The sequence below is a fragment of the Hemitrygon akajei genome, chromosome 10 (assembly GCF_048418815.1).
Source record: "Hemitrygon akajei chromosome 10, sHemAka1.3, whole genome shotgun sequence".
In the NCBI taxonomy this organism is placed as follows: domain Eukaryota; kingdom Metazoa; phylum Chordata; class Chondrichthyes; order Myliobatiformes; family Dasyatidae; genus Hemitrygon; species Hemitrygon akajei.
In genome coordinates this window covers 111,166,561-111,180,057 of record NC_133133.1, presented here as the reverse complement: position 1 = coordinate 111,180,057, position 13,497 = coordinate 111,166,561, and the positions used below count along the sequence as shown (strand labels likewise).

Genomic DNA, 13,497 nt, shown 5'->3' with positions numbered 1-13,497 from the left:
AACAGGACAAATTTGTACCATTTGAACTCAGGGGACATACAAAAGAGTGAATTGGAGATATTTGTTAGTTGACCAAACAGGAACAAATGTAGGTGACAACAATAAGTTAAGTGTCTGAAGGGCATGTAAATAATAGGGAAGAACTTACCTTCTGTAAAAAACAAGAGGAAGCAATAGGAAGGAAAACAGAAAGGGACAGTATGAAGTTGACGCAGGTTACAAAGAACACAGCAAAATCAACAATTCAAAAGCAACAAATCAAAGTATTTCACCTGGGTAATGATGCAAAGGAAACTATTATGTGGATATAATTTATACCTTGCCTGAACCCCTTCTTAAACAAACATTATCATTTTCTCTAAATCCCTGAACAGTAAAACTTTCACCATTTCAGAACATAAATGGAAAAAAATCCTTCCATACCAAGCCTTTCCACACTAGATCTGTCATTAATATTTGTGACTCAGATTTTATTTTTGTCTAAATATTTAATGCAAAACTGTTAGCATTTACCCACATGGGTGCCAGCAAATGTGTGATGTTTACGCCCTGATACGACTAAACAAGTTCTACCTGTTCTACAAGTTCTACTCTGCTCAGAGTACAAAGGAGGAGTGGGAGTTTGCTGGGGGAATATGCACACAAATTTGTGCCATGTTGGACCCAACATAGGCTACACAAGCACATTTAACTCTAAGTAATTTATACAGTCAGAAAAAGGCAATATCATAGTTAGTCTCTTCTTTGAAAACTGTTTCAATACTTTTCATTATTTTGATGCATTTTGTATTATTTTATTTATTCTCATGAATAAATTTCAAAAATGAAAAAAATGTCACTTAAATAGTTCTTCAAAATTTTCGAAATGTCAAGGTCATTCAGAATTAGCAAGTCATACAGTTGGGGGCTTAACTATGCCATCTGTCCATGTAATGAGTGACTAGGGGACGTAGCCTCAAGATTCAGGGGAATAGATATAGGACAGATAAGGAGAAGCAGCCTTGCCCAGACAGCAGTGAATCTGTGGAATTCTCTGCCTGGGAAGCAGTAGGGGCTATCTCATCAAATATATTTAAGACACAGTTGGATAGAATTTTGTATAGCAGGGAAATTAAGGATTATGAAAAAAAGGTAGGTAAGTGGAGCTGAGAGCACACTAGATCAGCCATTATCTCTTTGAATGGCAGAGCAGGCTTAATGAGCCAACTCCTGCTCCTATTTCTGATGTTCTTATGATCCACATACCACACAGGGCCTCATGATTGGCCAGACATCAGGATTTGGTTAGTTCAGGATACTGGAGAATGGACACATTCAATAAAATCTACATCATACTTTGCTCTTTAATAGAAACTACAGTGTCAGATTCATCCTTATTAAAATAAAATTTCACACTCAAAATAGATCCTTTACTAATGAGAATAACAGAAATTCCAGCAGCTGTTTACACATCATGCTCCCTCTCAATAATTCAAAAGATAAATCTCAAATGGTGCCTTGGATCACATTAAAGTATTGGATGGAACTGAATTTGCTTCTGCATCTCCCTTGCTCCCTTCCTCACCAGTTAAGACTGAGCTGCAGATAATCAGCCAAAGAACTACATCTCCAAGGTTAGAAATAAAAGATATAAAAATCTTTTTAGTTGGCAGAATCTTTGTTTTATTACTCCATTAGAAATAATACTGTTTAATTTCAGTCCACTATACAACCCACGTAGGTAAAAATCTGAAAATAGGTTAATTATTATATCACAAACAAAATTGATTACTTTTGGTAAGTTTTCAGTAGGTTACATAAAATGTAGCTCAGACATGTGTTTCTCCCGAATTCTTGAAATAAACTCAAATACTCTACAAACTCACTGCCCTGAATCACTAATACTAAAAACAAAATACTGTATACCCAAAAGAGAAATTGTTGCACGTGCATATACACACACACGCACATGCACTCAAGATTCAGGAATCACTGCACAAAGAGCTGGAAGATAAGATTTACCTCCAGAAGATGCCCTGTTAATGGTCTCCAGAGAATCTCAATTCGACGCATGTTCACCAGTCCTGTTTCTAGTAACTTTGCCACCGCAAATAGGGAAGGCTCCTAATTCATGAATAGAACAGAAGTCAGCTTCACAAGAAAAGCAACTCACCAGAATTATACAAGACACAAACACAAAACACTAGAAGAACTCAGCAGGTTAGGCAGCATCTATGGAAATGAATGAACAGTCTAGATTTGTGAGATCCTTCCTCAGGACTGGAAAGAATGACACATGAGCTAAAGGACAAAACAAGTCCTTTTTCTATCACATGAATGTAGAAGGTTATGAGGTGGAATAATGAAAAAGCTCCTGGTCCTAGGAGTTAACATCTTTAATGATCGATTCTGGCCCTCAAATACTGAAGCAATTACGAAGGGGACATGACAGCAGCTATATTTCATAGGAGTTTCAGGAAGCTTGGTCTGTCACCAAAGAGTCTAGCAAATTTCTACAGATGTACCTTGGTAGGCATTCTAACTGGCTGCATCATCGCCTGGTATGGAGGCTCCAATGCAAAAGGCTGCAGAGGGTTGCAAAGTCAGCCAGCTCCATCACGGGCATTAAACTTCCCACCATCGAGGACATCTTCAAAAAGCGATGCCTCAAAAGGCAATATCCATCATTAAGGAAGTACATGAGTCTGAAGCCACACATACATTTCAGGAACAGCTTCTTTCCCACCACCATAAAATTTCCGAAATAGGGATATAGCATGGAATTAGGCCTTTCCGATCCTTTGAGCCATACCTCAGAAACACCCAAACACCCTATTTTACCCTGATGCAACCACAGAACAATTTACAATGACCAATTGACCTCACCAGTACATCTCTGGACAGTGGGAGGTAGCCAGGAAAACCCACACATTCCATGCTGAGGACGTGCAGACTCCTTACAGGACGACAGCATTGAACTCCGAACTCCAATGCCCAGAGCTGGAATAGCGCTACACTACCATGGTGCCCACGATAATGTAGTGGTTTGTCTTTATGCCACTAAAAAATCTAGGTATTGTAAATAGGTTTGTTTTCAATAACTTGAATCCTTTGCAATTATCTTAAAATGTCTCTGAACTTACACCAGCGGAGATGAACTGACAGCAGCTAGCTGGCTGCACAAGGGTCTCAGGCTCCATCACTGGAGGCCCAGTAGCCACCTGCCACTACATGGATGAAAGCCTCCAGCACAACTCATCTCACTGCAGGATTTTGCAATGTAATGCTGAGACTTTATAAGACAGTGGTCAGACCACATTCAGAGTATTTTGGGCAATTTTGGGGCCCATATCCAAGACAGGATATGCTGGCATTGGAGAGTGTCCTGAGAAGGTTTACTCTAGGCCTGTACTTGCTGGAGTTTAGGAAAATGAAAGGGGATTTCATTGAAACCTACTGAATATTGAAAAATCTAGATAGAGTGGACATGGAGAAGATGCTTCCTATAGTCTAAGACCAGAGGGCACAGCCTCAGAATAGAAGGATATCCCTTTAGAACAGAGATGTGGATAGTGAGGTCAGCTGAGAAGATCATTGGGGTCTGCCTTCCCGCCATCACGGACATTTACACTACATGCTGCATCCACAAAGGAAACAGCATTATGAAGGACCCCATGCACCCCTCATACAATCTCTTCTCCCTCCTGCCATCTGGGAAAAGGCTCCTAAGCATTCGGGCTCTCACGACCAGACTATATAACAGTTTCTTCCCCCAAGCTATCAGACTCCTCAATACCCGAAGCCTGAACTGACACCTTGCCCTACTGTCCTGATAATTATTTATTGTAATGCCTGCACTGTTTTTGAGCACTTTATGCAGTCCAGTGTAGGTCTGTAGTCTAGTATAGCTTTCTCTGTTTTTTTTTATTACGTAGTTCAATCTAGTTTTTTGTACTGTGTCATGTAAACCATGGTCCTGAAAAACGTTGTCTCATTTTTACTATGCACTGTACCAGCAGTTATGGTCGAAATGACAATAAAAGTTGACTTGACTTGACTTGATGTGGAGGATCTTCTTTAGCCAGAGGGTGGTGAACTTGTGACAGACAGCTGTGGAGGCCAGGTTTTTGAGGATATTTAAAGCTGAGGTTGATAGGTCTTGGTTAGCCAGGGGATCAAAGCTTACAAGGAGAAAACAGGAGAATAGGGTTGAAAGGTGTAATAAATCAGCCATGATGGAGCAGACTTGTGGGCCAAATTGTCTATAATTCTGCTTCTGTCTTATGATCTACTAAGCACTGAAAAAATATGAATTAATTAATATGCTGTTTGAAGAATGCAAACAAAATGTACAGATGAGCTGGTAAGGACATGCTGAGCTGGGCCCGCTCCAACCCCATGAATCTTCATGATTCTAAATTTGATTGAAATAAATAAAAAAGTGGAATATTTTTGATAGATAAAAAATTCTAGGTTGTTAAATATAAAACTGCATAATATTGAAGTTTAATTATTCAGATTTCTTCAAAATGTCTTGCATCATTTAAGCCAGATAACATACAGTTATTACACTACTGAAAGACATGGGACCTTCTCTTTCAGATTCATGTAACTGGTAAAGTAGGCTAGGATGGGAAAGCAAATCAAGGTACAAATACAATCAGTGAAATTTAGCAACATATAAAAATAATCATTAAAAGTGTTTCAGAGCAAATTCAAAATTGATTCACAAGCCAGAAAGAAAAAAGATAATGCCTGGAAGCATGCTGTCATTAATTATGATTCCTTTTTGTAATTGCAGTTCCCAACTTCTTGTAAATATAAACACACTCTGTAAAAGATGTGATATGAAAACTTAACAATGGAATCATTCGACTGTTTTTACAGCAGCTATCATGATATCTATACACCACAACACTTAGTATTTTTAAACATCTACCTTGTTGTTCCAAAATGCCATGTCCATTGCTTCAGTTGATAAAGAGCACAAAGCATTTATCAAGTGATGGAGTGACACATCGTCAAGATATCTACAAAATAATTAGAACAAGTTATTCAACTGCCTTGAATGCTCTGTAAGAAAATAATCAAATAACTTCAAATACTTAAAAGATTTCTCACTGAGAGCTCTCGAAAAGTCTTGAAAGTACATTCGAAATCATGGGCAGGTCAGTCATGACAGCAGTGGTCAAAACCTAAAAGTGTTACAACCATAAATTAATTAGCTGAACAACAATACGCAGTACAGACAACATGACAGGTGAACAGTTTTATAAAGTAGTATGAAAGCCTTGCAGCAGATTGTGGCTCTGAAGATCAATATTTTCAAAACATCTTTGGAATACATTATATTACAAGTGATAAGATTTCATTTAAAAATCAACAAATTAACATTTTTACTTACAGTACTGGGTCCTTCAACTGCTCTTCCGGGTTTCAGAGCACCCCCACTTGCAGGCTTCAAGCCCAGAATCCATACAAGATGCTGGCAAAAGTAAAACTTAATTTAGTCTGACATTACCTAAAATGAAAATTATTTAACACTAAGTGCAACAACAAAAGCATGTTCAAAAACTATTGACTCACACCTTTGTTAATGGATGTGGTCGATCAGAAGATTATAAACAAAGCAGTATTTTATACATACCACAAGTTTTATTGAATTATTTGGTTAAGCTGGTTCAAATTAATCAGTATTTGAAATGTAGGTAATATAGCTGAAAATGTTCTGTTCATTTTTTCCCATGATCTGCAGTAGATGCTGCTACACAGCTGAAACTAAGATAGTAGGAGCAAGTAATTGATGGATCTTACAACTCCACTTCCTCTTAAACTAACAACCCTTTGCTGTGCGACACTGTATCTCACCTTACCGTTCAAATGCTTCAATCTTCCCTTTTTAGCTTTACATTAAGGAATTTACACTTCTTGAATGAACATTTGTATATTCTCCCCATGGCCACGAGTTCCCTCTGGTGCTCTGGATTCCACCCACGTTCCAAAGATTCTGAGTCAGGGTTACTAAATTGTGGGCATGCTATGTTGGTGTCAGAATTATGGCGACACTTGTGGGCTGTCACAAGCACATCCTCAGACTGCAGCATTTCATTCTATTTCGATGTATTGTGTGACAAATAAAACTAATCTTGAATCTAAAATTAATCTCCTCAAGCCTATTCAACCATATCAGTGAGGAAGATAATTACCCTGACCTTCCAGTCCTTTTACATGACATCTGTGACACATATGGGAATGGTTTAACTGCACATTTTCCTTTTACTGTAACATGAGCAGTGAATCTCAACCTGTTGAAGGTTAGTTGCTTATTGGTTATGAACTAGGTACATTCTCCCCGTAACTGCGTGGATTTCCTCTGGGTGCTCTAGTTTCCTCTCATGTTCCACAGATGTACGGTTATAGTTATTGAGTTGTGGCTATGCTTAATGGGGGCTGGAAGCATGGTGATGCTTGCAGGTTACCCAGCACAATTCTTGCTGACTTGATGCAAATGTGGCATTTCACTGTATGACGAATAAACTCTTCGTGGGCTTCCAAACAAGTACAGGTATTAATTTTAACCAACGTTTTGATGACAAACTCTGCCATTTTCATCAGGGATGATGCCTGAGCACATCTAGTCCAGTGGAAACATCTTCTATTGATCATCCCTGATGAAGATGGCAAAGTTTGTCATCGAAATGTTGGTTAAAATTGACACCCGTACCCGGCTGGAAGCCTGAGAGGAGATTAATTCATCATATATGCCAGAAAAGCGTTAGATTCTTTTTCATTTCACTGTATCTTTTGATGTACATGTGACAAATAAAGCAAATCTTCTGAGAGATAAGTTGTTAAATGTTTATTCAATAACAGCAAGTTATTTTGTCCAATATGACTTTGTTCCTCTTGTATTGTCTCTTGGAAGAGACAACTTAGCCATTTATTTACTGAATTTACTCTGTGAATCGTTACTTTGAAGTACAGCAATTATGGTTATGTAGGCAAACAGTAGTCAACCTGGTACAGCACAATTCCACAAGCAGTAATCACCAGTTCATGCAACTCATGTTGGCAGGATGGAGCAAGAACAATCACTCCTTAATCTGATCTAAAAGATATCAGGGTTCTTTCCCCCACTGGGAGGTGTGCCTGATACACACAACCATTTACAAGTTTCCTGACCATGTTTAGTCTTGTGAACTACATACGAAATATTATAGTAATATGGAAGAAAAACTAAAGTGGAATAATCCCAACGTATACTGGAATATCACCTGAATTATAACGGAACAAAATAAAATGCAGATGATGTTTACTGTACCTGTAGGGTAGCCAGAACGAGCTGCCATGACGTTCCAAGTACCGATCCGTGACAATGAGCTAAATTCAGCAAAGTTCGCATGCACTGAATATTCTTTGCAGTCAACTTGGGAAGGAAAATAAATTAAAGATTTAACTTCAGAATGACTAAAATACACCAAGTCAAAATAACTAAATATTCCAATTGAGAAAAGGGAACCTCACCATGACTGTTCCTTGGGGCTGAGAAGTAAGTGGCTGACCCACTGCAACGACTTGCTGGTGTGATTCACTAGATGGGCTAATCATCTGTACACTTTGACCCTGAATGGAGTATGCTGGAAAGGCAAACACAAAGAAAATGAGGTTCTAATGCATCTTCAAATATCAAAGTGTATGCCCAATATCTAAGAAAGGATGTGCTAACATTGCAGAGGGTTGAGAGGAGGTTTGCGAGGATGATTTTAGGAATGAAAGTGTTAATGTATGAGAGAGTTTGACTGCTCTAGGCCTATACTTGCTGGAGTTTAGAAGAACGAGGAGGGATCTCATTGAAATCTACTGTATATTGAAAGTCCTAGACAGGCTGCACACGCTGAATATGTTTCCCAAAAGTGGAAGAATCTGTAAGTAGAGGGTACAGCCTCAACATTGCAGGATTAAGCCTGCTTGAAGCAGGTGGGGACCATGCACTGCTGGAGTGAGAGGTTGAAGACAACTGTGAAGACATCAGCCAGTTGGTCGGCTCAGGTCTTCAGTACTCTTCCACTAATCTGACATGTTGAGTACTTTACTGTTATCTTGAGACTTTATTTGTATAAATAAAAACATTGTTTCTTTTAAAGGTTTGGCACTTGTCTCGTAACTTCTCCTAAAGGTACTGACTTCTAAGGGGAAAACATCAGATACAAGAACTGTCCTTTGCGATTTCACTGGTGTGATCTGAACCTCAAGTTTGCATCAGTTATTTAACAGAACTGATGAATTCAATTCTGTCCCTATCTGACATCCAACAATAAACAGCTTCAACAACAGTCCCTGGTAGAATTCCAGACCATTTTTCCCATCCTAGCCCAGGTACAGAGGGTTACTGTAGCTTCTGACCAATTAAAGTGGTCACTATTTTGATATCCAAGAGGCAATGATGGGAGTTTGCAAGTCTGTAAGATACGGTGGTTCATAATTTAAGGTGGGGGGATATATGGGAGGCAGGGTTTAAGGGTCGGCACAACTTTGTGGGCCGAAGGGCCTGTACTGTGCTGTACTATTCTATGTTCTATAACTTAAGACAACTGACCCAAAGAAATCATTCCCAACTATCTGAAGGAAGTTTATATTGCTTGGAACAGCAATTGATTCTTAGTGGGGTTTTTTGAACAAAAGCAATATATCAAAAGGATTTGACTTTTACATATTGGTTTTAATACCAGAACCTACAGTCCAAAAAAACGTTAAATATAAGCACAAGACGTGGTGAAGGGTCCTGGCCTGAAACGTCGACTGTTTATTCCTCTCCATAGATGCTGCCTGACTTGCTGAGTCCTCCAGCATTTTGTGTGTGTTGTTAAATATAAAACTTTCTTTGATGCCCTGGGTGGTGGGGTGGAGATATCCTCTACCAAAGCCACTTTTTCCCCTCCGCTACTCTGAAGGTCATCCTGGGGCAAAGTGTAGCACCTGTTTAAACCTCTCCCAACCCGCTGCTCAGGGTCATGTGAAGCCATGGGAGCAGGTGATGGATGGTTGTATGAGCAGCCGGTGCATTTCACAAGTCCTGGTTATGCTGACAATTTCTGAAGAGGATTGATAATGGCTGGCATCATCCATCTTGTAAAGTCATTGCCCAGAAGAAGGCAATAGCAAACCACTTCTGTAAAAAATCTGTCAAGAATACTCATGGTCACGTAAAGACCACGATCACCCATTTCATACGGCACGGCACGTAACAAACAAATCTTTAATGCCATCACTCAATGTTACACATTGTAGTTTATGGAACTGAGAACATTTATAAAAGTAGCAATGAATGTGCAACATAACTTTAACTCCAGAGGATAGGATTGGGCAGAATAACGGCTCAGCACGGACTCGATGGGCCAAAGAGCCTGTTTCTGTGTTGTACTTTTCTACAGCTCTATGAAAGCTCCTTGCCTTTAAAAGTGCCTAGAAAAAATATTCTGCAATACAAATTCTGACCTCAACTTGGGTTCCTACTAATATGAGTTACTTGGCATGGGTTTTGAATCATGCTGCATTCTAGTTCATTAGATCCTATCGGTGGTCCATTACAATAACAACAAAACTATTATCAATGTGTGAGAATGAGCACCCTTCAAATACTTGAGGGAACTCCTAAAGCTCTTATAGCTTAAAATCAGTCCCAAGTATCACATTCAGTAAGAACATGAAAATTTAGAAACGATTCGTTGTCTGTAAAGGGAATACTGCACAGACTTAATTCAGTGATAATAGGATTTTAAACTGCTGAGAAATAGGCATAAAATAGCTTAGTGAAAATTTTATGGGAGGTTTTGAGGCAAATTGAATACAGTAGATATGGAGAAAACTGTTGTCCCTCTGTGAGGAAATTCACATTAAAAAGGCATATTAAAATTTCACATCAAAGGATATTGGTAAAACCTTTATCCACACAAGCAATACAGCAATTTCTTGATTTACAAACATCTGATTTACACATTTTTGCTCTAACTGCAAGACTTTGAAGCTATGTGTCATTGATTTACAAGGCTATTAATTTGCTACAATGTTCAAAATGTATTGCACTTATCCGTTTCAATTAAAAACAAAATCACTTAACGTGAGGATTTCCAGGAGTACATCCCTTTTATATATGGAAAAATGGTTGTGGGGGACTCTTTTCTCTCTGAAAAATCTATCCTACCATACACCCCTTACAAAAGGAGAAGGAGGCTAGAACAACTGAAATTTCCCTGCTTGGGAAGACAGACTTTGATGGGCGAGGGATATGAAACTAGTAAATGGGATACACAAAGGTCAGAATGAATGACAGATAGACAAACTCAAAAGCTGAGAGGTCTACTCTCACTCCCAAGATCACCTCCACCACCTGCTCAACAACTTCATTCACTCATACCAAAAGCTTCAGAACTACATAACAATCGCGACAATGAAGGTGATTTACTTTATTGAAAAAAATGATCATTGAAAAATCACCATATATTATCTTGTTTTAACTATAACTGAAATTCATTCCATATGAAGTTATCTGAAACAAGATTTTTAACAAAATTAGTGAAAATGGTACATCAGTCTTTAGTACAACAGTTAACCATATACAGTGGTATGCAAAAGTTTGGGCACCCCTGGTCAAAATTTCTGTTACTGTGAATAGTTAAGCGAGTAAAAGATTACCTGATTTTCAAAAGGCATAAAGTTAAAGATGACACATTTCTTTAATAATTTAAGCAAGATTACTTTTTTATTTCCATCTTCTACAGTTTCAAAATAACAAAAAAGGAAAAGGGCCCGAAGCAAAAGTTTGGGCACCCTGCATGGTCAGTACTTAGTAACACCCCCTTTGGCAAGTATCACAGCTTGTAAGTGCTTTCTGTAGCCAGCCAAGAGTCTTTCAATTCTTGTTTGGGGGATTTTCGCCCATTCTTCCTTGCAAAAGGCTTCTAGTTCTGTGAGATTCTTGGGCTGTCTTGTATGCACGGCTCTTTTGAGGTCTATCCACAGATTTTCAATGATGTTTAGGTCAAGGGACTGTGAGGGCCATGGCAAAACCTTCAGCTTGTGCCTCTTGAGGTAGTCCATTGTGGGCTTTGAGGTGTGTTTAGGATCATTATCCTGTTGTAGAAGCCATCCTCTTTTCATCTTCAGCTTTTTTTTTTTACAAACAGTGTGATGTTTGCTTCCAGAATTTGCTGGTATTTAATTGAATTCATTCTTCCCTCTACCAGTGAAATATTCCCCATGCCACTGGCTGCAACACAAGCCCAAAGCATGATCGATCCACCCCCGTGCTTAACAGTTGGAGAGGTGTTCTTTTCATGAAATTCTGCACCCTTTTTTCTCCAAACATACCTTTGCTCATTGTGGCCAAAAAGTTCTATTTTAACTTCATCAGTCCATAGGACTTGTTTCCAAAATGCATCAGGCTTGTTTAGATGTTCCATTGCAAACTTCTGACTCTGAATTTTGTGGTGAGGACACAGGAAAGGTTTTCTTCTGATGACTCTTCCATGAAGGTCATATTTGTGCAGGTGTCACTGCACAGTAGAACAGTGCACCACCACTCCAGAGTCTGCTAAATCTTCCTGAAGGTCTTTTGCAGTCAAACAGGGGTTTTGATTTGCCTTTCTAGCAATCCTATGAGCAGTTCTCTCGGAAAGTTTTCTTCGTCTTCCAGACCTCAACTTGACCTCTACCATCCCTGTTAACTGCCATTTCTTAATTACATTATGAACTGAGGAAATGGCTACCTAAAAACTCTTTGCTATCTTCTTATAGCCTTCTCCTGCTTTGTGGGCATCATTTATTTTAATTTTCAGAGTGCTAGGCAGCTGCTTAGAGGAGCCCATGGCTGCTGATTGTTGGGTCAAGGTTTGAAGAGTCAGGATATTTATAAAGCTTTGAAATTTGCATCAGCTGGCCTTTCCTAATGATGACGTGAACAAGCCATAGCCCTAACAAGCTAATTAAGGTCTGAGACCTTGATAAAAGTTATCAGAGAGCTCAAATCTCTTGGGGTGCCCAAACCTTTGCATGGTGCTCCTTTCCTTTTTTACACTCTAAAATTGTACAAAACAAAAATAATATAAATGTTGAAAAGCATGTTTCATCTTTAACTTTATGACTTTTGGAGATCAGTTCATCTTCTACTCACTTAACTATTCACAGTAACAGAAATTTTGACCGGAGTGCCCAAACTTTTGCATGCCGCTGTAACTGCTAACCAAAAATACAAAATCCTGCTGATGTGAATGCTTTCAATTCTTTACTCACTTGAAACATGCAAACATAAAAACAACTCACTTTTATGAAAGACACCAGAAGAACTATTCAGCACTGTCAGAGCATAATGTGGGGGTAGTGAGGCTTTGCAAATGGCCGTGATGAAAGCATCTCTTGGCGTAATGAGACTCAACTTGCCACAGAGGGATGCCATAGTCATTTCTGCTTTCAAGATGTTTTCCGAGGCAGTTTCGTCAGTACTGTAAAAACAAATAAGCTATGTATTGTAGTGAACAATTACCACATTGTAATACAACAGACAAAGCAACAAATAAAACTTAATTTCCCCACACATTCTGAATGCAGGAATTACCAAGTTTCAACTCAGTTAATGTTGCACAGGACTTTTTAATATTTTCTTTTTTTTTGGTACAAAGCAAAGTTTCAAGATGATTGCTGATATCCAGTTGGTAAGTGAACTGGTCTTTGTAAAGTGTCCTGTAATTAGGCTACACACACAAAATGCTGGTGGAACGCAGCAGGCCAGGCAGCATCTATAGGAAGAAGCTGTGATTAGGCTAGGTGTGTTGCTAGGTGCTGCAGCTCATTGGGCCAGAAGAGAGGGACAGAGAGCTTACATAGGTATTACTTGCGACTTGTCATTGTGAAAATACTGAACATCTACCTTTCTTCTGCTGAAAAGTCAGACTGTGTAGATCAACTTCTACCATCAAAATTTACCTTGTGAATGTAATTCCTGGAATTCCACAGATTCCAATACTTTAAGCAGTGCAAAAATTGTGTCAACATTTTTTTTGCAATGCGTAAGACATCAGATCTGAAAAATTCCAGGAGTCACTTTCACAAGATAAATTCTGAAGGTAGAAATTCAATTGCTTAAAAATGAGATCACTGATAGTGTAGACAATCGGGTGAGAAGAAAAACAGAGTGAAAGGAGATAGGTTTCTATTTTCTTATTAAGTTATTCTCAATTTTCCAGCCAGTGTGGCTAAACAATTCTGAACTACTTGAATAGCACAAGCTGTCGCCAAATAATGTATTTAAATTATAAATGCAAAAGAATCTGCAGCTGCTGGAAATCTTGAGCAACACACACAAAACGCTGGAGGCGCTCAACAGATCTGGCAACATCAGGACTGGAAACGAAGACTGGTAATTCTCCTTCCATAGAACTTGCTGAGTTCCAGCAGCATTTTGTGTATGCTCAATGTAGTTAAATTGCTCAGATTCAGAAAACATACATGCTACTTTATGATGTG

At 38.8% G+C, this 13,497-nt stretch overlaps 1 protein-coding gene across 3 annotated transcripts in view; it reads right to left on the bottom strand.

The window, feature by feature from the left end:
• The window catches only part of mon2 (MON2 homolog, regulator of endosome-to-Golgi trafficking), a 155,771-nt gene that overhangs the window by 52,924 nt on the left and 89,350 nt on the right, over positions 1–13,497 (bottom strand). For all 3 annotated transcript variants that reach the window (XM_073058733.1, XM_073058734.1, XM_073058735.1), the window contains 7 exons: positions 12,298–12,476; positions 7,504–7,616; positions 7,301–7,405; positions 5,384–5,464; positions 5,101–5,174; positions 4,919–5,009; positions 2,002–2,103 (listed from right to left, as the gene is read on the bottom strand). In XM_073058733.1, coding sequence (XP_072914834.1) covers positions 2,002–2,103; positions 4,919–5,009; positions 5,101–5,174; positions 5,384–5,464; positions 7,301–7,405; positions 7,504–7,616; positions 12,298–12,476 — 745 coding nt within the window. The remainder of the gene's footprint in view (positions 1–2,001; positions 2,104–4,918; positions 5,010–5,100; positions 5,175–5,383; positions 5,465–7,300; positions 7,406–7,503; positions 7,617–12,297; positions 12,477–13,497) is intronic.